Below are 27,823 nucleotides of genomic sequence, written 5' to 3' on the forward strand. Positions count from 1 at the left end.
GCAGCATTTTATTCTAATTCTTAGTTGTATTTTTAATGTGAAATATTTTAACAGTACAAAAGATTGTTTACCCAAGAATAGAAAATGGAAAATTTTTAGACAGCAAGCAATTGGGTTTTTGTTTTCTTCTAGTACAAACATAGAGAGATGCCCTATCTGGCACTTTGCCAGTGTACTTTGCAGTTCTAATCTATCTTCAGAAGTAGTCTGAGCAGGTTTTTCTACTATTAGCAGTGCATATCTTTAGTAAATGTCATTTTCTAGGCCTTGCAAAATGCCTCTCCTGTATTTGCTTGTAGATGCAGGAAATGAAAACTTCCTGCTCTTAGAGTGCTAAAGGGCATTGTCCTACACATGGCAGACTTTTGTCCAGTGATTGCACAACAGAAAGCCTCCATAGATTAAATACACTTCGGCTGAGTTCACACTGATACGACAAATGCTCCGACATTGGGAGCACATGTCACATGATGTGGATAAATCAATGGTTCCCTATGAGAGCCATCTTAACTGGTCCGACACAAGTCGGTCCGACTTTGAAAAAGGTTCCTGCACTACTTTGGTCCGACTTTGATTCTATTGAATATCATTTAAAGTCGGATCATCATCTTAACTGATCCAACTTAGGCATGTGACTTGTGCTCTGAGAAACTTTAGGGGAACCCCCCGCCAAATAAAAAAAACAGGCCCATCGTGCCTTGGGTAGTGATGTCACAAGGGGGTGGGGCATCCGATTGAGGTCACTGGGTGGCTACGCCCCTTGGCTATATAAGTAATGGCACACGGCGGACCCAGCATTATAGCGGGAGAGAGCTTCAGGAGAACACAGGGAGAAGACAGCGGAGGGAGGAGAACCAGCAGCAGAGGTAGAAGATGTCATCAGTGGAGGGAGAAGAACCTGGAGGATGAAGACATCGCTGGAGGGAGAAGAAATTAGAAGGAGAAGGGACGCCGGAGCTGCTTTAATAAATTACTTTGTTAAAAACCTGCTGTTTTTTTTATTTTTGAGACTTTTTTTTTTTAAATGGGTAGGGGTACAATGGGTGGGTGGCTGGGATCTGGGGGCCCCCTTGTTAACCGCTAGCCGACCAGCTGCCGCAGTTATACTGAAACAGGTTGGCATGGCTGCGCAAATGGCCTTAGCCGTACGTCACTTATCTATGACGTCACAGCAGGCGTTCGTGCCTGCTGCGTGTCTCCGGGGCCGATGCACGTGCCCAGCGGGCATGATGACCACCGGGCACCCGCGATCGCTCGTGACAGAACGAGAACCCGGGATCTGTGTGTAACCACATAAATCCCGGTTCTCTCAGGGGTGAGGAGAGATAGTATGAACACACAAAGTATGGACACCGATCTCTCTCCTCCCCTAGTCAGTCTCAGCCCCCCTACAGTTAGAACACACCTAGGGAAAGCAGCTAACTCCTTGATCACCCCCCCTAGTGTTAATCCCTTTCCTACCAGTGACATTTATACAGTAATCAATGGCTATTTTTAGCTCTGATGGCTGTATAAATGTCAATGGTCCCAAAATACTGTCAAAAGTGTCTGATCTGTCCGCCGCAATGTCGCAGTCCTGATAAAAATCGCAGCTCGCTGCCATTACTAGTAAAAAAAAAAAAAATAAATAAAAATTACATAAATCTATCCCCTATTTTGTAGACGCTATAACTTTTGCGCAAACCAATCAATATACGCTTATTGCGATTTTTTTTTTTTTAAATTTAGTTTTTTTTTTTTTTTTTTTTTAAATAATTTTGTGATATTTATTATAGCAAAAACTACAAAGTATTGTGGTTTTTATTTTTTCAAAATCGTCGCTTTTTTTTTTTGTTTTGTTTATAGCGCAAAAAATAAAAACTACAGAGGTGATCAAATACCGCCGGAAGAAAGCTCTATTTGTGGGGAAAAAAGGACATATTTTGTTTCAGTACAAGGTCGCACGACCGCGCAATTGTCAGTTAAAGCAACGCAGTGCCGTATTGCAAAAAATGGCCTGGTCAGGAAGGGGGCAAATCCTTCAGGGGCTGAAGAGGGCTTCCAGATTCCGATGAGATCCCTGCCCACAGACCTCGACAATCACCAGCCAGGGTTGTTGGGAAGAGGCCCTAGTCCCCAAGGTGCTTTGGGGTGGGGGGCGCAGGGCCCCCCGCCCCAAAGCACCCATCCCCCCCCCCCATGTTGAGGACATGTGACCCGGTATGGTTCAGGGTTGGGGGGGGGGTGCTCACTCGTCCCTATCCCCTTTCCTGACCTGCCGGGCTGCATGCTCGGATAAGGGTCTGGTATGAATTTTGGCGTGGGGGTATGGTCTTGGAGGGGGAACCCTATGCCGTGTTTTTTTTTTTTTTTTTCATTTTTGCATGGAGTTTCCCCTCAAGATTCATACCAGACACAAAGGGCCTGGTATTGTTGGGATCAAAGTTGGATCCCGTTCATGAAAGTCGAACTTTAAGTCGCAGGGCGAAGTCAGGTCCACTGTCGTACGACTGTCATGCCATACAAGTGTGAACCCAGCCTTAGGGGGTGATTTGCTAAAACTGGAGACTGCAAAATATGGTATAGCTTGTGTATGGTAGCCAATCGGCTTCTAACTTCAGCTTGTTCTATAAGCTTTGAAAAAACTGGAAGCTGTTTTTTATGCAGAGCTGCACCCAATTTTGCACTCCAGTTTTAATAAATAACCTCACAGTATCCTGTGCGCCTCGTTTGTTCTCTAGTTGTCAATATCATCAAACACTTATCAAAAAAGAGAAGAGCACAAGGATGCTTGTGTGCAAACAACATAGTTTGAAATCTCTGGTAGCTTACAGAGAAATGCTTCCCATGCATATATGTTTTGCTTCCAAAACGAAAAGGAAGCTTGTGGTTTAGTTTAACTGGTAATTTTGTAATTTAAAGTCCTTTTTAGTGACCATATTTACATGACATCTAACCATTTATTTCTCCCAGCTATGTTATCGGTATCTAATCCTGTTAGGGGTTGGAGAGGTTGGTTATTATAATATAATAATCTGATGATTTGACTGCTTTTACAGTGTATATATACAGTCTTTTACAAATCAACATGACAAAGGATTGGCAAAGGTAGCACTATTTTATTTTGAACTGTAAACTACACCACCCAGTAAAGGGAAGAATCACTGTAATAAGTAGCATTGCACCGTTATTGGTGCCGGTACTAAGCATTTGCTCAAGTACTTGTCCTCAGATACTAAAACCAATAACTTAACATATGTTCACATTTGTGTGGCCAGTTTGCAGTGCAGTTTCAAGCCCCGTCCAGTGCAGCTTCATTCAGCGGTTCAGGTGCGAATTGTTAGTGTATGACATTGGAAATCGCACCTGATTGGGCTAAAAAATCGTACTGGGCTCTTTTTTTTTTTTTTTTTTTTTTAATTGCACTGCGGCTGGCCTGCACATATATGAACTGGCTCCTTAGACAAGCCTTTTGGTTCACGTCATGTTAATGGGATGCGGTTCAAAACAAATCCAATTTAACCGGGGCTGAAAATATCCACCAGTACTTGGGGAAAAGTATCGGTACTCGTACTCAGTCTTTAAAAAAACTGATATCGTTGCAGCCCTAGAGATGAGTGATTTGTGTGTAAAGTTCAGTTTTGGTTTGATGTCTGATAACTGTCAGTTCACAGCAGGCGGTAAAGTGTTTGTGGTTAGCACTTATGTAAGCCGCGATGGGGTTCCTCTGTATCTTGGCCAGGGCACTATCTGCCTGTGCTCCTCATGCTTGCCTGGGTTTTCTCCGGGTACTCCAGTTTCCTCCCACACTCCTAAGAAATGCTAGTAATTGGCCCTAGTGCGTGCACAAGGCTAAATTACCAACTGAAGGCTCCTATGGCAGAACCTGTTAACACTTTTTGTTGAAGTTCTGTTGAGTGGCTAGTGCAGCTCTGGTACATATTTTCAGGCATTGAGCCACAGTATGGTTCCACGGTCAGAAGTGCACGTAAAGCATTTAGGAATGGGGTAGAATGTACAAAAATTGGTATACATTCACTTTAGAGGTTTGAAAACTCAGGACCTGGCAAGTGACATGACCATGGATTTAGGGCCTTTAGCTTAGGTTTTTTTATGTTTGTAATCGCTGTTCGCATCTAGCGTGTTTTTAATCTCAAGTCTTAAAGCAGAGTTCCACATGTTTGTTAGTTTATTAAAAGTCAGCAGCTACAAAAGTGTAGCTGCTGACTTTTAATAAGCAGACACTCACCTGTCCCACGGTCCAGCGATGCGGCCGTCCGGAGCCTCATTCCACCCCGCTGGTGCTGTCATAGCAACACACGGGCGTGACAGCTTTCGGGTTCACAGCTGGGCGCGCACTGCACATGCGTGAGTGCGTGGCGCTCTGCTAGTGGCCAGGATATCTTCTGGGACCTGTGACATGTCCCAGAAGAATGCAGAGAGGGAGGGGCCGTCTGGGGGGGGGGGGGAGTAGTCGCTTAGGCGGCCAAGAGCAGGAAGGAGGAAGTGGGACAGGAAGTCCCACTCTAAACTAAGTACCCACCCCTCCAAAAAAATGACATGCCAAATGTCGCATGTCGGGGCGAGAAGTGCTTAAAGCGAAAGTTCCATTTTTGGGTGGAACTCAGCTTTAAAATGCTGCCAAAGCTTCATTCACCCCCCTACAATAATAAAGGTTATACTTACCTGTACTTACCTGCTTTGTGCTCTGTACTTACCTGCTGCTGATATTATGCCTGCTTTTTTTTCTACCTGTTAGCAGATTCATTTTCTAAATTAACTTGCCAGGGAGGATGGCGTCTTGACAGACCAGCTTCCCAACAGGACAACACAGGAAGATGGAGCAGACCATATATATTTTTTTTCTGACTGTATATCCAAAGGACCAAGTAGAGCCATATAATAGCCCATATTGTGATAACCATCAAATCTACCAGACACGCCTGTCCTTGTTCTCCTACACAATCTGTGATTTGCGACCAATTCAGTGTGGGGACCTCTGTGGGACACCCTGTTTTTGGCCCTTTTGGGCGGTGTCGTAGATCTCCATTTGATGCCATCCTATGCAGTGATCCTTGTGATTTCCCACTTGCATAGCTCATAGAACATTGCACCATTGCCTGTCTTATCCAATTTTGACTAATATTTGAATATATATTCTCCTATCTAATACCCCTGATGAAAGGCTTGAACCTGAAACGCGTCGGGTACTGAAGAGTTGTTTTCGGACATTGGAGCATACCACTATCTATAGTACTATTTTGTATGCTTGCAATGAATCTATCATTTGTATACCTGCACCGTTTTTAATTAGATCATCACTTCTGTGACTGATCCATTTTATATGTATCAATAAGCTTTTCTTTTTAAATATATATCAGTGTTGTGTTTGCGGTTAAAATCCCAATTAGGGAGTATTCCTTTTTTCTTTTTCCCATTTTCTAAATGTGACACAATCTTTTATAGAGGAACATCCCCCCCCCCCAAACATATTTTTTATTTCAATCTTTTTTGGGGGTTAACCACAATACATACTTGCATGCTGGCAAATCCAATGGTGTTCTGTATCGATCAGTTGTTACACATCCAGGACCGTGCCGCCATCTTCTCTGATGTCTATTAGACTTGGCTACTTTATCTGGGTTCATCAGAGTGCTGGCTGAAAAAAAAACGGAAGAAACAGACTTTACTGCAGTGCGTGCATTGTAGAGTACCCTGATTCCTCTTATGATAAATTTTGTGAGCATCCCAGAAGGCTATGGGCATTCTTGCCTAAATAAGAATCCTGTAAATGTGCGGGGTTCCCTCACATAATTATAAAAAATGTGTCATTGTTGGGAAGGAAGGGGGGTGGGGGTAGTGGTGAAGTGATGAATAATGGGAAGGTCCGCTTCAAAGTGGTCACCTTTAGACCCCTTTCACACTGGGGCGGTTTGCAAAACGGTTTGCACCAACATGAGGCACCATTTCTCCCACTAAAACCAATAATGGGGCACTAGTCCTCCAAATAATGGCAATGATGGGGGTACTATTCCTTTCCCTAACACCAAATGTGGCCATGTTTACGCCAATTGATGCCAGGAAAAGTTTCATTCCCGCTGGCCACAGTCTGAAGGACAATAAACTGGCCCTTTGTTTAGAAAGTTAGGAGACCTCTGCACTATATGATTGAACCATATATTAAATTTTACATTGAAACGCTGCAAATATTATTGTGTAAATGTGACCTAACACTGGACAATCCCCACCCAGTCATCGCTTTACGTACCGCCAGCAATCCTCAGCTGTCGTGGCTCCCACAGCCAATCCTCCAGGTCTCTCTCTTCTCTGTCCTGTGCTGCCAGGACAGACTGGATAGATTCTCATTGGTCAGCACCATCACATGGCGTTAGACCACCTCCTACAGTTTTTCTGTAAAGATGAACTAACGCTTTAGGCATATAGATGTCTTGAAAACAAAAAATGTAATTCCCTAGAATTAAAAAAGAAAAAAGAGGGGCGGGGGGACGGGAAAATGTGGGACTTTAAATGAGACGCAGGAAAACTTACATCTCCATCCCTAATGAAATGTAAATAAGCAGCAAATTGGGACTTCAAATGAGGCATGTTCAATGTGGCCAAAAATTTAGTCAATAATAAAAATATATATGAATTTATTATCTGGACAGTGGAAAACTGTCTCATACTGAATATAGCAATTGATAAACATACAAAAAATATATACATTAACTGCTGGCTAGCCGTCGCAGTTATACTGCGGCAAGTTGGCACAGCTGCGCAAATCGCCGTAGCTTTACGTCGCTCCTTTCAGACGTCATAGCAGGCGCGCGTGTGCCCGTTGGGCGCAATGTCTGCCGGGCACCCACGATCTCTCGTGAAAGAACGGGGATGTGTGTGTGTGTGTGTGTGTGTGTGTGTGTGTGTGTGTGTGTGTGTGTGTATACACACAAATTCCAGTTCTCTCAGGGGGGAGGAGACCGATAGTGTGTTCCGACTAAGTAGGAACACCGATCGGTCTCCTCCCTAGGCAGTCCCATCCCCCCTACAGTTAGAACACAACTAGGAAACACAGGTAACCCCTTGATCGCCCCCTAGTGTTAACCCTTTCCCTGCCAGTGACATTTATACAGTAATCAGTGGCTATATTTAGCTCTGATCGCTGTATAAATGTCAGTGGTCCCAAAATGGTGTCAAAAGTGTCCGTTCTGCCCGCCGTAATGTCGCAGTCCTGATAAAAAAAACGCAGATCTTCGCCATTACTAGTAAAAAAAAAAAAAGAATAATAATATAAATACCATAAATCTATCCCCTATTTTGTAGACGCTATAACTTTTGCGCAAACCAATCAATATACACTTATTCCAAAAATATGTAGAAGAATATATATCAGCTTAAACTGAACATTTTTTTTTTTTTTTTGGGATATTTATTATAGCAAAAAGTACAAAATATTGTGTGTTTTTTTTTTTTTTTTTTTTTTTTTTTTTTCAAAATTGTCGCTCTTTTTTTGTTTATAGTGCAAAAAATAACCGCAGGTCATCAAATAACACCAAAAGAAAGCTCTATTTGTGGGGGAAAAAGGACATACGTTTTGTTTAGGTACAACTTCGCACGACCGCACAATTATCAGTTAAAGTGACGCAGTGCCATATCGCAAAAAATGGGGCATATCCTTCCGGGGCTGAAGTGGTTAACCACTTCAATACCAGGCACTTTCGCCCCTTCCTACCCAGGACAATTTTTGGCTTTCAGCATTGTCGCATTCTGAATGACAATTGCGCGGTCATGCAACACTGTACCCAAACTAAATTTTTATCATTTTCTTCCCACAAATAGAGCTTTCTTTTGGTGGTATTTGATCACCTGGGGTTTTTATTTTTTTTCTAAACAAACTAAAAAAGACCTACATTTAAAAAAAAAAAAAAAAATTTTTCTTAGTTTGCCATAAAATTTTGTTTTCTCCTTCACTGACGGGCACTGATTGGCACCGATAAGGAGGCACTGATATGTAAAATTGATGGGCACTGATAGGCGCACTGATGGGCACTGACAGGTGGCATTGGGCAGCACTGATGAGGTACTGACAGGTGTTACTGCTGGGCACTGATTGACACTGTGGTGGGCTCTGGCACTGTGTGGGCACTGACAAACTTTATTATTGGGGCACTGCTGGCAGCTGTTGGGCACTAATTGGCAGCTAATGGGCACATCTGATAGGGTCTGTGCTGATTATCCGATCGGCTCTCCCTGTCAGAGGGAATGAAGGAATATCGTTTACCGTCACTTCCTGGTTCACGCGATGATCAGCTGTGATTGGTCACAGCTGATCACTTGGTAAGAAGCCTCTGACAGAGGCTCCTTACCACGATTGGAGACACGCCACACTAGCGATTGCCCCGCTGCACGCCAGCATGTTATCCTGCTGGACATCATATGACGCTCAGTCAGGATAACAGATCCAATGCCCGGCCGTCAATATGTTATAGGCCGGGGCGGGAAGTGGTTAAAGACCATTGTCCTAGAAATGGATCATAGCATAAAATATCGTCCTCCATGTTTGTGACTTTCAAACAGAGTGGTATAATAATAAATCCAACTGAGCTAAAATCAAATAGACCGTCTATATAAGACGCATCCAGAGATATGCCCCTCTCTGGATGCATATTATGTCTTTTATATAGACGGTCTATTTGATTTTAGCTCAGTTGGATTCATTATTATTATTATACCACTCTGTTCAAAAGTCACAAACATGAAGGACGATATTTTATGCCATATTGTGTAGTGTACTTTTATGCTTTGATCCATTTCTAGGACAATGGTCTTTGATGTATATATATTTTTTGTATGTTTATCAATTGCTGTATTCAATATGAGACAGTTTTTCGCTATCCAGCTAATAAATACATATTTTTATTATTGACTCATTTTCTGGCCATATTGAACATGCCTCATTTAAAGTCCCATTTTGCTGCTATTTTTATAGTTCCCTAGAATTGCTAAACAAAATTACTTTTAAAAAGGTTGAGGTAAACGATGTATTATGACTTGAATATAGTTAGAGAGCACTTTGAACACCTGAGTGTGGAGTTAGTTTTGCCTTGTTCATGTACTGCAACTCGAGCTTGAAATCATATGAGGAAGGCATTCAAAGTAAGAGAATGTTATCTAATAAAGTACATATTTCCTACAATGTTGTCAGGTCTGGTATGTGTGCGTGCGTCTAGCAATGCCAGACAACAGTTTAAAAATTCTTATACTAATATTTGAAGAACTTGTATGTACAGAGGGTGGACAAAATAACAGTGATACCATATGGAAAAAGAGTTTAACTTTAAAAAAACTAAATCACAACGGCAAGGGTGAGCCCCAGAATGTTGATTGACAATATTGGCTTATTGCTTTAAAAGTTCCACAGATTTCAAGTGACATCGATATTACAGGTGCATTTGTCTGAGTAACTGCAGAGAAGTCCATTTCAAGTAGAGCCATCTCAGATATTTTCTTCCTTATGCTGAACATGGACAAAAATGTGTCAGAGGAGGAAGCTTCCCTTTCTTAATACGAATGCCAGATTGTCAGCAGCAAGAATAGTTCCTGAAATGTTCTTTTTGTAGAGTCTGGCTCTTACTATTTGTTGTCCTAATCATACTACTAGTGGGAGTGAGCAAACAGCTCTATGACCACCTATTACTAACTCTTGTGTATATATATTAATAATTAATATATATATATATTAATTTTTTTTTTGAAAAAATAAATTTTTAATGAATTGCAAAGCAAAAAAAAAACATGATATATAACCCTATTTTTTGGTGAAATATCAAAGCTCTTATGCCGAGTAAATGGGTACCTAACATGTCACGCTTTAAAATTGCACATGCTCATGGAATGGTGGCAAACTCCAATACTTAAAAATCTTCATAGGTGACACTTTAAAACATTTTTACAGGTTGCCTGTTTAGAGAGAGTGCTAGAATTATTGCTCTTGTTCTCACGTACGCAGCGAAACCTCACATGTGTGGCGCAAATACAGTTTACGTATGCATGCGCGACTTGTATATGCACAAACATAGAGTGATGGGGTGCTTAATTTTTTTTTTTTTTTTTTTTTTCTTATTTTATTTTACTTTTTTTTTTTTTTTTTTTCACTTTTATTGCTGTTACAAGGAATGTACACCTTTCTTGTAATAGAAATAAGGGATGACAGATCTATAAGACCCCAAAATCTCTCCTCTACCTTTTAAAAGAAAAAGATCAAAAAAAGAAAATTGATTTGTTTAAAAAAAAAAAAGTTTACTTCTGCCTCATGATGTCATCCGGTCCTTCCAGAGCCATAGAGGTGATCAGAGACTATCTGGTCCCTGTTCACCTCTATGGCCAGTCGCACAAACCGTCGGATCCTTTCCCAGGCTTGCCGCTTTTACAATGACCCCTCCCGCCGCTTCTGAAAGCGATCCAGAGGCTAAATAGCTGTTGAGACCGTATTCATAAGCGAAAATACTAGGGTTATGACTGTTGGCTTCAGCCACAACCCCGGTAAACCACTTCCAAGCCGGAACGTCTATATAGGTATTGCGGCCAGCATATGGTTAAAGCAGTATTAAATTGCAAATCATCAATATGAACCTACATGACGTACACACAAAGGTAGGGATAATAATTATGGAAAAATTGGGGTCTAACACTAGTCCAATAAGCAAAGATTTGACGTAGATGCAGTAGCGCAGTGTCAAAGTTAACCACGAGATGTCACTATGTGGGCACACAGAACCAGTGAATTATAGGGGATACACTGTACATTGTTTTTGTGAGCTGATTGGTTTTTCTCCCATCTTGCTTGTCACTTTCACACTTTCCCATCGTCTGAGTACTTTTATAGCTATCCAGATGTTTTCATTTAGTTCAGAATGTGCTTTCTGCTAAATGTGTCATAGATTAATTGCAGCATTACATAGTTTGTGTTGTAGGAAAACACAGTAGTGTTACAGCTGCTCAGTTTTGTTACTTTAGCAGAAAAAAACACTGATTTATGTAAATATTCACAGAATGTTCTATAACCTTCTAATTCTGTCTGGCACTCCTCTACAGCTGCAGGCCTGTAGTAGCAGACAGTTTGATGGTTACAAAGGCTTGCTGCACCGTTGAGCCTGTCACTGTGATGTGTTTCCTCCTATGCTTGTGTTTGTGATTTCTTATGCATCCTACTCCTAAATAAGCTTAAAGTGATTGTAAAGTCTCGTTTAAAAATAAAAGGACAAAAACATTATACTCGCCTCCTCTGTGCAGTTGGATTTGCACAGGGCAGCCCGGATCCTCCTCTTCTCGTGTCCCTCTTCTGCTCTCCTAGCCCCTCCCTCTGGTGAGTGCCCCCTCAGCCAACAGCTTGCTACAGGGTCACCCAAGCTGAGTCAGAGCTCCGTGTATCCATTCAGACATGGAGCCCCGACCTGGCCCTGCCCTATCTCTCCCCTGATTGGCTGACCAATTTTGATTGACAGCTGCGGGAGTCAGTGGCACCACTGCTGTGTCTCAGCCAATCAGGAGCAGTGTCTGTGACAGCCTAGACACTCGTGGACATCGCTTCAGAGAGAAGGGGCTCAGGTAAGTGATTTGGGGGGGGGGGAGGGGGGCGCTGCTACACACAGAAGGTTTTTTATCTTAATGCATAGTATGCATTAAGATAAAAAAAATCTTCTGCCTTTACAACTCCTTCAAGGTGAGCTTGTACTTTGCCCAATACGGGTAAAGTAACTGGTTATCATTACTGGAGGTATTGTCAGCAGCATTTACTTTCCATCTGTACTGTTCCCCAACACCCTAATCTGCTTCAAGGGAACCCAAAGTCTGGTGCAAATTTCTACTTTTTGAAAGCATGCAGATAACCCAATCTGATTCTACTTTTACTCCCATAGGGGGGTATTGCAATCTGTACTAATATGGGGGAAATTATTTTACTTATTTAGGCGGAACCTGATGTGTTGAGTACCCAGCTGTCTGTTGAGGTTTCAAGTGGTGAGCTGCCTCCAGCATAGTTCACAGCTTACGTCTGCCCACCTTGGAATTCTGTGCTTCACCTGTCCTTCAGTTACATTACCTATAACCTCAAATTAGAGAACCAACAGGGAGAATGAAATGCCACTATAATTGCTGCATCAGCTTTGTAGTCCTTTTGAACTGACTTTAGGAGTCCCTGAGAAATATTATAAACATAGGGGGCTAAACAGTAAAATGTAGCAAGAACTGATATGTCTACATTTTCTGAGGACTGACAGACACTAGTTATTTCTGTACCAGTAATAAGTATAATGAATTTCTCCTTTTAACGTAATTCAGAGAACCATGATTTTGTATTGGCAGATAGCGGCCAATCAGTTGAACGTTAATTCTTATTAGGTGCTATGCAATATTTTATTTATCACATCGCTTTTTGCTCTAACATAAGCTGGCTAATAAGTGTTTTCAAGTATGTACATATGTAATCAGATGTTTGTCTTTTTTTTTTTTTTTTTTCATTTCATGCACCTTTTAAAGTGGCTCTAAAGGCATAAAGTGATTGTAAACCCTCACCTTGTAAAATGACCTATTCAGTTTAAAATAGGGTTGAAAGGCTCGTTTTGGCTTGACTTCTCCTATGGGTCACAGGAGTGCAATTAGTTTTGCATCCCTGTTACCCGTTTTCAGCAGAGAGCGGACAGATGCTCACATCACCCATATCAGTCCAGGCACTGTGTCATCCTGACAATGGAAGTCTGGATCCGCCAGGTGCCTGGACTTATAGCCCTCTCAGCAAGCCGCTGAGACACCCGCTCCCCGCCCCTCCACAGCTCAGCGCTCCAGTGAGTGTGGAGGACAGGCAGCAGCTCTCTGCTCGGAGAGCCGAGAGAACCGAGCCATGTTCAATCACTGGGTTCTCAGTGTAGAGGCGCTTCTCCTTTTAAGTGGTTAAACTGACCTAATTTACAGACTGAAGTTCATTCATTTGATCAAAGAGAACAGAAGATGCAATGTTTCTCTTTATGTTCTGATTAGTGTTGTCACTTTTTAATAGGACAGCAGAGTGACTGGCGGGAACACTAGGGATTTCACACAAATGAAGCAATACAAAAAGAAAAGAATACTTTTTCATACATTCAAGTACATGGCACAGTAGGCACATATCAGGATTGTGAATGTGTGCGATAGCATTGGATCTCTCAGCTTTCTGCCTCCTCCCAGTACAGATCGATAGTAGTGGGAACCGTTCGCTTTGTTAGTCAAATCCTCTGATGAGGGGACGGGGCCGAGCTGTGCTGTCTGTGTTTATAGACAAAGACAGTGTGGTTCAGAAATGAGCCCACACAAGTGCCTCCATAGAAAGTGACTTTTTATGGGTCCGCTCATCAATGAGGTAATGCCAGAAGCACTGGCGGGGACCCCAGAAGAGGAAAATCGGGGCTGCTCTGTGCAAAACCATTTCACAGAGTAGGTAAGTATTGACATGTTTGTTTAAAAAAATAAAAAAATAAGGTTTACAAATTTATTTTTGGACTTGTGGATGTAATTTTATTATAGATTAAAATTGTTTTGTTTGCTTTTTTTTTGCAGGTTTCATGCAAGAAAACCAACCAGGTAATTCAAAAATGTTATTAGTTAATGTGGTTTTTTTTTTTGTTTGTTTTTTTTTTAAATGTTGATTCATTATATACAAAGTTGAGGGTAAAAACTGAAGGGGCAGTGAGCTCACCCTAGTTTGTTTAGACACAATTCCTCCCAATTTATTTTTTTTAATTTTCTGCTGAAAAAAATAGGAGGCTGACATTACTGAATTCTAGATGCCTGTCTGTCATGGTGGTCCTTTAGCTGCAATAATTTGAGCCACTAACACAGAAAATGTATGCATAAATTCTTATTCCTCTGTATGATACATACCTGTTCTTGATCAGTGACTCAATGTAATGATAGCTTTTTTTCTCATTGCTTTCATTTTCTCCACAATCGCTCCAAACACAAACACCTAGAAATGAGCTCTTTAAAGAATTCATTCTGGGTGGCATTTTCCTTTAAAGTGTTGGATAAAGTTGTGAGGGCTTAGCAGACCTGTTAGGTTATTATTGCTGCCTATGGCTATTCTAAGGAGACTCACTCTCACAATTTCTTTTTTCCCAGTAATCACTTGCGTCCTGGCGCCTGGGCATTTGTCAGCCCCAGTGGAATAGCCCGGTGGGGGAGGGGCAGCCGGGCACAATGGGAGTCAAGGAATGGACGACAGACTTGTCATAGCCAGGCGGCCGGTAGGCAGGTGTCACTGTGCCTCATGTGCGCATGAGGCCAGGGGTGGCGCTGTGAGGGTGGGTTAAAGGAGGAGAGGGGTAGGACTGTAAACAGCGGAGCCCCTGGCAGGAAGTGTACCCTGTGTGACTCTGTGACACCATGGCAGTGTCTCTTCCTACAGAAACACTGGGTGCGGGTCCAGGCTGAGCTGTTCTGAGAGACTCGGCCTCACCTCGGAGAAGGAACCTGCAGCGCTAATTGCACTCTGCAATCCCTTAGCCAGACATGCCCACTCAGGGGACCCCCCCCCCCCCGGGCGCTGGCCAGCCCACCACACCCTGGACAGCCCAGAGCCAGTGTGGCCAGCTATTTAGCAAAAAAATTAAAAAACCCAGTGGTGATTAAATACCAGCAAAAGAGCTTGATTTGTGTGAAAAAAGTTATAAAAATTTCATATGGGTACAGTGTTGCATGACCATGCATGGCTCCTAACTTTTTTTAGACTGGATCCTAGATTCTGACAAATGTCACTTCCTATTGTGTTTCCACAAGTGAAGGGAATGCCCCCCAATACTTGGGAACCCCCCAAAGTCCTAATGGGATTTTAACCCTTCCCTACAGTACCCACATTAAGTATAGTGTTTGGGTGCATTTCTATGGCATTGTTATCCAAGACCATGGCTGTTGGTAGGATTATATATTTTATACAAGATTTTATTCATGTACTGTAAGATAGTATATTAATACAAACTGGGTTCTTTTCAGGCAGGGGAGCATTTTGAGCAGCGAAACATCAGCAGACAAGAAACAGAAGTTTGAGCGAAGTGTCAGCTCATCCCATGACGTTTTATCGCATGACTTTGATCCTACAGGTAGGACCTCTCTTTTCACTACCATTTTACTTTTAAATCAATTCTGCTAAAGTCAGACAGGGTACTATGAAGATAAAAGCATGTTTAATGATAATTTCCATGCTAGTCTTGGGTATAAATTAAATTGAGATGGTGAAACCACACTATCAAAAAGTAAAGCACCATAAACCAAGCAGTTTGATTTGAATAATTTATTAATGAATTCTGTGTAAATGACAAACTTCCTGTAGCCTTGGGTATATCCAAAGTTACTTATACTGTGTTTTAAAATCTACGACTAAATTTTAGATTCATATTACTGAACAATGGAAGGATGTTATAAAGGATGCCTTACAGAAAAGTGTCTGTGTCTCCTATAAGAAGCACTTAGATCCAAACTGAAAAGTAGATCCTGGTGGTTACGATCAACTCCTTTTTCTATTAGACATTGTACCTACTGTGTTTTCTTTTATGGAGATGGTTTAGTACATTTGCACACATATAGAGATATAACACCTATAGGTACTGTAAATATCTAATAAGCGTGCACTGTTTAGGAGACATTTACTGTACAAGCAGCCGGTGACATCACAGGCACATGCATTTGGAATGAACGGCCACCCAGGCAGTTTCTTCGGAGTCTGGTGCCGTAGATGGCGGCTCTAGCGGGAATGACGTCATTGCGGCTCTGGCCACTCCCACAGATCGGTCCCCTTCTTTCACAGTCCCCAATCCATTTCATGATAGAACAGAGCCTTTGGGGACACTCTGTACATGCTCAGTTTGGTGTGTATTGCTAGAGAGTTTTTTTTTTGGAAAGGGTGCATGTGATACGCACAGGGCCAATCAACACTGTCCAGACAGAGGATCAGGGGTCCTGCAGCCTCATAGAACAGTTAAAGGAGAATGAAAACTCCTACAAGCTTTTAACCAGTGCTCAGCCGGACACTGATAGAAATCACAAGACTGCTATATACTGCTGATGAATAAAGGTATTTAGCAGTTTATATTTACTAAAATATTGCATTTTCATGTTCTGTGTACTGTGGGAGGCCAGATATGGTGAATGCAGGGTCCTGGGTTTAGTAACACTTTTAGATTCAACAGTGAGACACGCCCCATGTACTGTGCTGCAATCAGTAATGCTGCTCAGGGAGCATTAATGTTATTGATTGTAGAATGGGAAGGGAACATGTTGTACCAAGAGATCCAAAGCAGAAAGATGTAGACACCAGTCCACCACACTCTAGCCCCGCTTCCCCATGAACAGGTGCTGGTCCAGTTCGCAGCCGTGAAATGTAGAGCAACATTTTGCCTGTTGTGTTTTTACATATGGATTTTCTTCAATAAAGCTGCTGGATTTCCCATTAAATAGCATGCGGTCACCTTCCTCATCTTGTCCGTTGTACCAAGACTCAGAGTATGGAACTGTGTGTGGGAGCATTGGTCCAGATCTCCAGTGTGCTGACACAGGGCAGCTTCATTTAGCATGAACACATAATACCTGACTACATAACAGGAAAAGAATTAAAATTGTAAAGTCAAGTCTTTGGGATTTAAACCTATTTTATTTCTCAAACTCTTATAGTATGCAGTTTTCAGGGTTGAATCGAAGGACATAAACCTGCAAAAAGAATTGAGACTCTTGCTTTTAGATTAATACAGTATTCTTGTAGTAATATTGCGGGTTTTCAATTTGAGAGCTGTTTTGGTTCCCTTTTTCGCTAAATAACAGCCCCCACTTGTAATACTTTTGCACCATGCAGCAGGCTGTTGGGTTACTCAGAGAGATTAGCTTTGCTCCCCCCCCCCCCCCGCCCAAACGCCTCCATAATTCATTGAACATTAAAGCCCCAGTGCTCTTTTAGGGTGCTATTAAAGCTTTATTTTTTATTTTATTTGAATTACTGGTGGGTTGGGGATTACATGATGATAGAAATTCCAGGAATTTCACATAAAAATGGTAGTAGTAACTTTTTTTTTTGTCAAGCCAAAATAAAGCCGTGCCAGAGTAACCTGGCCTTATATTTAAATTTAAAGTGATATTAAAGTCTTGTCTTCTTTCTTTTAAAATAACAAACATGTTATACTTACCTGCTCTGTGCAGTGGTTTTGCACAGAGCAGCCCAGATCCTCTTCTTGGGTGCCTCGCTAGCATTCCTGGACCCTCCCTTCTGCTGTGTTCACCCCCCACAGCAAGCAGCTTGCTATGGGGGCACCTGAGCCGAGTTGCTGCTCTGCGTGTCTATTCAGACACAGAGCCATAGCTCGGGCCCACCCCCTCTCTCTCCTCATTGGTTCAGTGACTCTGACAGCATGGGAGCCAATGGTGCCCACTGCTGTGTCTCAGCCAATCAGGAGGGAGAGTCTCTTATGCAACATCGCTGGATCGAGATGGGGGGAGGTTGCTGCAGTCAGAAGGTTTTTTTAGCTTAATGCCTAGAATGCATTAGGCTAAAAACCTTCTGCCTGTACAACCACTTTAAGAATAGTTATCTTGAATTCAGGTGAAAATTACAATGAAGCCACTTACTGAATGGGAGAAGACTAAAATTTGTTCTACCACAGTGGCAGCAGATATTTTTCAGTCATTATCCAGCAGGTCATGAGAGATGGAGGCAGGTTGGAATTTTCATCTTGTCACAGAATATTTTGTAACTTGGACAACAAGGGACTTGGAATGTTCACCATCTACTTCATCAGTACTTATTTCTTCAGCAATCGGAGGACCCTGTGGAGCTTAAAGGAATTGGATACCCTGATCATGATTATCTAATTTTTGTGCTGTCCAGCATTGATACATTCCTCTCATCCTAAGAGCACTTCTGCTCAACACTTTGAAGAGCGAGGGCCACTTAAGCGGTTTGATTTTGTAACCGGTTGTGGGACACAACTGACGTCAGTGGGGGAATCTCGACCCGGCCCGCTGCATCTGTCAGAAGGGAGAGGAGAGAGGCGGCGGGTCACGTGAGTGCCGATCAGCACTCTGAGATAAGGTAAAGAACAGCTTTTTTTAATAAAACGCACACACACAGGGGGACATATCCTTAGGAGATGAGGAGGATTATATAATGAATAATATGAAATGTGGGTTAACAACCACTTTAACTTATTGAGAAAACACAGTTGAGTGTGCAAACTAAGTGTAGATGTTACACGATTTATTAAAAAAATGACTATTCGCACCTCGCATAAGGATGAATGTAAATTGCTTGCCCTCAGTCAGGAAGGGATCTCGTACAGAAGGGGCATCAGTGAATAGGTGGAACAGGAACACTGGCAGGAGAAACACCTGTAGAAACTGGAAAGATAGCAAGAAGGTGCCAATCTTAGTGCAGTGGGTAAGGAAAGTAAATTCACACAAAGCAATTGGCAACTCGCTCTTTTAGTTAAAAGATTGCTTGTATGTAGTGTTATGAAGGTTTTGTCCCGGTTTAGTTTGCCGCTGTAGTTTTTCATTCCAGTGGTTGATAATGTCACTGGGAAGTGGTGGTATAGTGTCCTGGTAGACCAGGCAGCTTTGGGGAGGAAGCACCATGCTGAGATTGGTGGTGTGTACCCAAAACCAAAAGTGACAAAATCGTCTGGCTTGAGAAAGGCAGGAAACGCCTCAAAACTATAGCCATGCCCACCCCTGCATTTCTGTTGACAGGTATTGTACATCCATCCTTATGTGAATTGCTATTTGTCTGTTTTAATACATTTTTTTTTTAACCGGTGCTGTGCGAAGTGTAATGGATTTATGACACCATGGACTTGATATTCTAAGAACTTGCCCAGAGGACTTGTTTTCCATTAACTTTCTGCCCCTATCTATTGAATCCTCTTCTTGCCAACTACACTTCTGCCCTATATTACTACCAATTTACTAATTAACTTATTGAAGTTTTGGTATGTCTGCTAGACTGTGCTGTCACTGACACCTCTGTTCTAATCTTAGTAATAGACTGCCAATCTGATTTGTACCAGAACATGTGATTACTATGATGACCAATCGTAATGGTCACATGGGTCCGTTTACAAATAAACCTATAGGCTCAGCTGCAATGCCTTCTAAAGAGTGAGGCACTCTGATAGCTGATTGTGGCTGTTAAATTGAAAAACAGAAGAGAAAATGTTTAAAAAAAAAAGTGAAACATGTATAATCCAATTTAGTTTTATTTATTATTGTGAGGTGTTAAATGAAAAAGTGTTTTTTTGTTAAATTAAAGCGGAGTTACACGCAAAAGTGGAACTTCCACTTTGACTCCTAACCCCCTGACATGTCACATTCGGCATGTAATTTTTTGGGGGGGAGCACCTATTTTTGACAGGTACCCAGCTCCCACTTATGCTCCGGCCACCTAGGCGACTGGAGCGGAAATTCTCCCCATCCCTCCGTGCAATCTTCTGGGACACGTCACAGGTTTCAGATAATTGCCCGGTCATTGAGAAGGCGCAGCGAGACTCGCACATGGCGCAAGCTGTCGCAGCCGGGTGCCTACACTTGTGATGCTGGCGCCGGAGAGAACCGAGGGTTCGGGCGGCCGCATCGCTGGACCGTGGGACAGGTGAGTGTGTGTTAAGTCAGCAACTCCACTTTAAGCAGGGAATTTCTTTGTCCTTACACAATGTAAAAATTATTAAGGTAGCAAAATTGGTTAGCGTTAATATCAAGTTAAAGTTTTGACCTAAAAAAAAATAAAGATCCTGTTCCTTTAAAGCATGTTATACAGCACAGCACTTGTGCTGTGTCATTTGGCCCCCTGTAACAGCTGACATACCTGGCTGATTCGGCCTGGTTCTGCCCTTTGTAAACTGACCTCGGTGTATCATGGCTGCTAAACCCTGACACCGTGGTCAATTTACGTGCCTCCGTCATCCACAGCTCTCCTCTGTCCTCCTCTGTGCTCCCCTCCATCCTCTCCCCCTTCCCTCCCTGCCTGTCAGCTCCATATATGTTACTGCCCCCTCCACTCCTGCTGCTCAAATTATCGTTATTTTTTTTTATAACATCCTCTGTTTATTCATGTAATCTGCCCTGTTTCGGTGCCTTATAGAAAAATAAATGCAGCTATATACCTCCATTTCAGAGTGCCGATCGGCGCTCACGTGACCCACCGCCCCTCTCCTCCTGACTGACATCAGTGGGGGATCCTCAGCCCTGCCCACTGCAGCTGTCAGGCTAAGAGAGGGGAGAGGTGGTGGGTGACGTCTTTGGCGATCAGCGCTCTGAAATGAGGTATATAGCTGCATTATTTTTATACGGCACAGACACGGGGCAGATTACATTATTAAACAGAGGATAGTGTAATTTTTACTTGGTGGGTTAATAACCACTTTAGCCAACACATACGGACACTGCTAACTTTGGTTAGGGCATCAGCCTTCAATGGTCTCCTGTAGGGTTATTGACTTCTGAGTGTTGCATCATTTCCATCACTTAAAGTCTGTCTTAAAGTGGTTGTAAACTCTGTACAACCACTTTTTCTACAGGTAAACCTCAATATAGGCTTACCTGTAGGTGCTGGAAATATCTCCTAAACTGCACGTTTAGGAGATATTTGCAATATACACATGCGCTGACTACATGATTGTGCCGTTTCTAAAGGGATCGTGCCGTGACTAGTGGCTCCCGCGCGCATGTGTGGGAGTGACATCACGTGACTCTGGCCAGTCACAAAGCCAGAGTCCGCGGCCCCGGAAGGAAGAGGGAAGAAGGTGGACGCTTCCGGCCAGCGGGGACAGTGATTACATAGCAGGCTTCGTTTTCAGGTAAGAGACACATAATGGACTATTTGCGATACATAGTAGCCCATTATGCTTTACCTTTGCAGGGAAATAAAGAGGAAGTAAAGCCCATCAGGGGTTACTTCCTCTTTAAGGTGAAAACAGACCTGAGAAAATGTTTGCAGGCAAACTAAAATCTTTTTCTGTACAAATGATGAACTCTTAGGCCTCACTCACACTGGCCATGACAAAAGTACATATGATTATAGGACATTTCTAAATACATGTACAACATAAATGCATGTAATGAATTAAAATAGTATAATTCACACTGAACATTTACCCGTGTTTAAGTGCATTGAGTTTAGTTGCGTCCAGAGAAAATAGAATTCTGCGCATCCAGGGCATACTACTATGGCTGCATCCAAATGCATGTAAACACATGTAATGCAGGAGAACCTGAACCTCCAGGAAGAAAAAAAAATTGTTGTTTTCAATATAATTTCTGCATTTAAATAAACCAAACACAGGAGACCATTGTGAAATATAGCCTTTAGATATTGAAACACCTGTCCTTATTTTTATTATTAATTTTGTGTTTATCCCCTTCCCGCCGACCGAACGCACATATGCGTCCTCGGCTTTCCGGGGTTATACCGGGATGATGCCCGCAGCTGCAGGCATTATCCCGGTACCGTTGTTTTCAGCGGGCGATCGGCTACCCGAATATAACAACCGATGCGGCTAAAAGCCGCTCGGCTGTTATACCGGAGGAGCGGGAGGGGACATCCCCCCCCTCCCGCCGCCTCCCGCCGCTGTTACCGGGCCTCCCGTGCGATCGGGAGGCCCGGTGTCCATTCGGGAATCTCCGGCGGCTGGGGGCGGGCTGGAACGAAGCTGTGAGCTGCTTCGTTCCAGCCTTCTAATTGTAAACGCGGAAGCGACGTCATGACGTCACTTCCCGTTTACTCGGCTGCCAATGGCGCCGAATTTAAAAAAGTACACAGTATTCAGAATCGCCGTTTTCGGCGATCTGAATACTTTGAAGTGTAAAGGAGGGATGGGGGGTCTTTTAGACCCCCCATCCCTCCATAAAGAGTACCTGTCACCACATATTACTGTCACAAGGGATGTTTACATTGCTTGTGACAGCAATAAAAGTAAAAAAAAAAAAAAAAATTTTTAAACACAATTTATAAAAGTACAAAAATAAATAAAATAAATAAATAAAAAAAAAATAAAAAATTTTAAAGCGCCCCCGTCCCCGCGAGCTCGCGCAGCGAAGAAAACGCATACGGAAGTCGCGCCCGGATATGTAAACGGTGTTCAAACCACACATGTGAGGTATCGGCGCGATCATCAGAGCGAGAGCAATAATTCTAGCCCTAGACCTCTGTAGCTCAAACCTGGTAACCGTAAAAATTTTTTAACCACTTAAAGACCAGCCTCGTTTTGGATTTTAGGTGTTTACAAGTTTAAAACAGGTTTTTTTGCTAGAAAATTACTTAGAACCCCCAAACATTATATATTGTTTTTTTTCTAACATCCTAGAGAATACAATAGCGGTCATTGCAATACTTTTTTTTGCACCGTATTTGCGCAGCGGTCTTCTAAGCGCACTTTTTTTGGAAAAAATTCACTTTTTTGAAAAAAAAAATAAGACAACAGTAAAGTTAGCCCAATTTTTTTTTATATTGTGAAATATAATGTTACGCCAAGTAAATTGATACCCAACATGTCACGCTTCAAAATTGCGCCCGCTCGTGGAATAGCGTCAAACTTTTACCCTTAAAAATCTCCATAGGCGACGTTTAAAAAATTCTACAGATTGCATGTTTTGCGTTACAGAGGAGGTCTAGGGCTAGAATTATTGCTCTCACTCTACCGGTCGCGGCGATACCTAACATGTGTGGTTTGACCACCGTTTTCATATGCGGGCGCTACTCACGTATGCGTTCGCTTCTGCGTGCGAGCTCGTCGGGACAGGGCGCTTTAAAAAAATTTTTTTTTTTTTTTTATTATTTATTTTATTTTATTTTATTTTATTTATTTTTTCACTATTTTTAAAAAAAAAAAAAATTTGGATCACTTTTATTCCTATTACAAGGAATGTAAACATCCCTTGTAATAGAAAAAAGCATGACAGGTCCTCTTAAATATGAGATCTGGGGTCAAAAAGTCCTCAGATCTCATATTTAGACTAAAATGCAAAAAAAAAAAAAAAAAAAAAAGTCGTTTAAAAAAATGACACTAAAAAAATTTGTGCCTTTAAGAGAGTGGGCGGAGCCGTCGTAATGACGTCGCTCCGGCCGTCACATGGTATGGAGACGGGTAGGCGCCATCTTGGCCTCACTTGTCTCCATACCTCAGCAGGGAAAGGACCCGATCGCCTCCGCCGCTACCGACGGCTCCGGTAAGCGGCGGAGGGTGTGGGAGAGCGGCGGGAGGGGGGGTGGCACCTCTCCCGCCGCCGATAACGGTGATCTCGCGGCGAACCCGCCGCTGAGACCACCATTATCGTGTACAGAATCGCTCACTGAAAAGATGGATATCTCTGTTGTGGCAGCAGCTGCTGCCGTTACCGAGATATCCATCTTCAAAAAAATGACGTATATATACAGTGAGCGGGGCTGAAGTGATTAAAGCGTCGCCTATGGAAATTCATAGGTACCGTAGTTCGTCGCCATTCCACGAGTGCGTGCAATTATAAAGGGTGACATGTTTGGTATCTATTTACTCGGCGTAACATCATCTTTCACATTATACAAAAAAATTGGGGTAACTTTACTGTTTGGATTTTTTAAAATTCATGAAAGTGTCACTTTTCCAAAAATTTGCGTTTAAAACACCGCTGCACAAATACCGTGTGATAAAAAATATTGCAACAATCGCCATTTTATTCTTTAGACTCTCTTCTAAAAAAATATATATAATGTTTGGGGGTTCTAAGTAATTTTCTAGCAAAAAATACGGATTTTAACTTGTAAACACCAAATTTCAAAAATAGGCTTAGTCATGAAAGGGTTATCAGAGATCTTCCAGCATCATCATTGTCCTCAGATATTCTTAGAACAATCTAATGGGTCTGTGATTTCAGAAATTGACTCGGTCACTTCCCATGACAAATCTAGATACTGGTTCACATTGGTAGAAGACTACCCACAAGACACGTGTGGGTATCGAATGCCTGTGTGTCCTGCCATGTATTGTGGCTCCTTCTGCTGGCCCGTTTCACTACCGAGTCCTTTAGTGATGTATAGAAATGAACCAAGGAAGACTCTGGCATTTGACTCTCCTGGAAGTGTCAAAAGTTGAAGACTGCCGGCAGCGCTGGGAAACGGAGCAGATCATATTCCTCACTCAGTGCAGAATCCTCTTTTTGTATTGGATCTGTAAATCTGATGACCTGACTGACATGAAAAATCAGTTTTCCAAAAGGGTACTGTATACATAATCTTATTGTTAACTTAAAGTGGTACTAAACACTAGAGCTGCACAATTAATCGTTAAAAAATCGTGATCTCGATTCAACTCCCCTGACGATCTCTCCTGCAGAGGTTGCCGATTCTTTCATATAAACAAGTGGAGAGATTATCTGCTCACTCAGCTGTCAAAAGAAAGCATCCGGGCAGTCTGCCAAGTTTAGAACTTGAAACATTGTAACTAACTTCCTTCTTAGATCAAAGGGATAGAACTTCTCTGTGTAAACAAATAACCCGGGCAATCTGCCAAGTTTTTTAAACAATGTGTAAATGCAGGAAGTTCAACCACTTAAAGTCTAAATCTTTTTCTGACACTTCTTTCTTAAGTTAAAATCAATATTTTTTTCTAAAAAAAAGGGACGTACTAAACTGCATATTGGGATGATGGGATGATTGGATTATTGGCTGCAATACTGAGAACTCTCACTAGATGTCAGTGTACCATATACACATATATATGGTAATGACTCTGTTGTTTCTCAAAATATGTTATTCTTTACTGCAGTGCTTGATACAATGTTGCAAGAAGCAGTTGCTAATGTTTAACTCTTCACTTGCTGATATATATGCAGCTGTACAACAGTTGCTGATATATATGCAGCTGTACAACAGGATACAGAAGTAATATAAAAATTACATTTGACCTGTTTTTGATGGGAATATGGGTAGAATTATTATTGCTCATGGGGATTATTGGAGGAATATCATGTTAACACCCGACAATGAACATATTTAATTAACAATAATAATGTGCATATACTTTTTCTACATAGGGATTATGGGTGGAATATTGTAGTTAGACATACATAGGAATATATTAAACCTAATTCTGATATAAATATGTATATAATTATTTTTCTACATAGGGATTATTGGTGGAATATTGTTTAAAAATATACATAGCAACATATTAAACCCATTTCTAATGAGAATATGCATATAATTATATTTCTACATGTGGATTATTGGTGGAATATTGTTTATAAATATACATAGCAACATATTAAACCCATTTCTAAAGAGAATATGCATATAATTATTTTTCTACATGGGGATTATTGGTGGAATATTGTTTATAAATATACATAGCAACATATTAAACCCATTTCTGATGAGAAAATGCATATCATTATTTTTCTACATGGGGATTATTGGTGGAATATTGTTTAAAAATATACATAGCAACATATTAAACCCATTTCTAATGAGAATATGCATATAATTATATTTCCACATGTGGATTATTGGTGGAATATTGTTTATAAATATACATAGCAACATATTAAAATCATTTCTAATGAGAATATGCATATAATTATATATTTCTACATGTGGATTATTGGTGGAATATTGTTTATAAATATACATAGCTACATAATAAACCCATTTCTGATGAGAAAATGCATATAATTATTTTTCTACATGGGGATTATTGGTGGAATATTGTTTAAAAATATACATAGCAACATATTAAACCCATTTCCGATGAGAAAATGCATATAATTATTTTTCTACATGGGGATTATTGGTGGAATATTGTTTAAAAATATACATAGCAACATATTAAACCCATTTCTAATGAGAATATGCATATAATTATATTTCTACATGTGGATTATTGGTGGAATATTGTTTATGAATATACATAGCAACATATTAAACCCATTTATGATATGAATATGCATGTAATTATTTTTCTACATGGGGATTATTGGTGGAATATTTTTTATAAATATACATAGCAACATATCAAACCCATTTCTGATGAGAATATGCATATATGTTGCTATGTATATTTATAAACAATATTCCACCAATAATCCCCATGTAGAAAAATAATTACATGCATTTTCATATCAGAAATAGGTTTAATATGTTGCTATGTATATTTATAAACAATATTCTACCAATAATCCCCATGTAGAAATATAATTATATGCATATTCTTATCAGAAATGGGTTTACTATGTTGCTATGTATATTTATGAACAATATTCCACCAATAATCCCCATGTAGAAATATAATTATATGCATATTCTCATTAGAAATTGGTTTAATATGTTGCTATGTATATTTTTAAACAATATTCCACCAATAATTGCCATGTAGAAAAATAATTATATGCATATTCTCTTTAGAAATGGGTTTAATATGTTGCTATGTATATTTATAAACAATATTCCACCAATAATCCCCATGTAGAATTATAATTCTATGCATATTCTCATCAGAAATGGGTTTACTATGTTGCTATGTATATTTATAAACAATATTCCACCAATAATCCCCATGTAGAAAAATCATTATATGCATATTCTCTTTAGAAATGGGTTTAATATGTTGCTATGTATATTTATAAACAATATTCCACCAATAATCCCCTTGTAGAAATATAATTATATGCATATTCTCATTGGAAATGGGTTTAATATGTTGCTATATATATTTTTAAACAATATTCCACCAATAATCCCCATGTAGAAAAATAATTACATGCATCTTCATATCATAAATGGGTTAAATATGTTGCTATGTATATTTATAAGCAATATTCCACCAATAATCCCCATGTAGAATTTTAATTATATGCATATTCTCATCAGAAATGGGTTTAATATGCTGCTATGTATATTTATAAACAATATTCCACCAATAATCCCCATGTAGAAAAATAATTATATACATATTTATATCAGAAATAGGTTTAATATATTCCTATGTGTTTTCACCTGTACCCTGACGGATGCTGCATCTTGTGTGATCACAATTATAAGGCGATTTTTGACCCTCTGTAATTAAAGGGTCCATTCCCCCAGGTGAGAGGCCATCTTATCCTTTGGTGGAGGGCTGCCTGAACCACTTCTCTACCTACGGGTGTTCGTTCGCACTTGAAGACATTTTATCTCCTGTATGGACTGAATTTATGTTTTTACATGTTGTATTTGGATTTTAGCGCTGCACTATCTGATATTATATTCCTATGTATGTCTAACTACAATATTCCACCCATAATCCCTATGTAGAAAAAGTATATGCATATTATTATTGTTAATTAAATATGTTCATTGTCGGGTGTTAACATGATATTCCTCCAATAATCCCCATGAGCAATAATAATTCTACCCATATTCCCATCAAAAACAGGTCAAATGTAATTTTTATTCTACTTCTGTATCCTGTTTTACAGCTGCATATATATCAGCAACTGTTGTACAGCTGCATATATATCAGCAAGTGAAGAGTTAAACATTAGCAACTGCTTCTTGCAACATTGTATCTAGCACTGCAGTAAAGAATAACATATTTTGAGAAACAACAGAGTCATTACCATATATATGTGTATATGGTACACTGACATCTAGTGAGAGTTCTCAGTATTGCAGCCAATAATCCAATCATCCCATCATCCCATCATCCCAATATGCAGTTTAGTACGTCCCTAAAAAAAATGACTTGGAACCCCCAAACATTAGATAGATAGATAGAGCGCTCTATCTATCTATCTATCTATCTATCTATCTATCTATCTATCTATCTATCTATCTATC

At 40.8% G+C, this 27,823-nt stretch overlaps 1 protein-coding gene across 1 annotated transcript in view; it reads left to right on the forward strand.

Moving 5' to 3' along the window:
• Nucleotides 1-27,823, forward strand: part of ARHGEF12 (Rho guanine nucleotide exchange factor 12) — a 441,882-nt gene that overhangs the window by 50,956 nt on the left and 363,103 nt on the right. The window contains exons 2-3 of the mRNA XM_073602566.1: nt 13,567-13,590; nt 14,998-15,104. Coding sequence (XP_073458667.1) covers nt 13,567-13,590; nt 14,998-15,104 — 131 coding nt within the window. The remainder of the gene's footprint in view (nt 1-13,566; nt 13,591-14,997; nt 15,105-27,823) is intronic.

This window comes from Aquarana catesbeiana, linkage group LG10 (genome assembly GCF_042186555.1).
Source record: "Aquarana catesbeiana isolate 2022-GZ linkage group LG10, ASM4218655v1, whole genome shotgun sequence".
Classification (NCBI taxonomy): domain Eukaryota; kingdom Metazoa; phylum Chordata; class Amphibia; order Anura; family Ranidae; genus Aquarana; species Aquarana catesbeiana.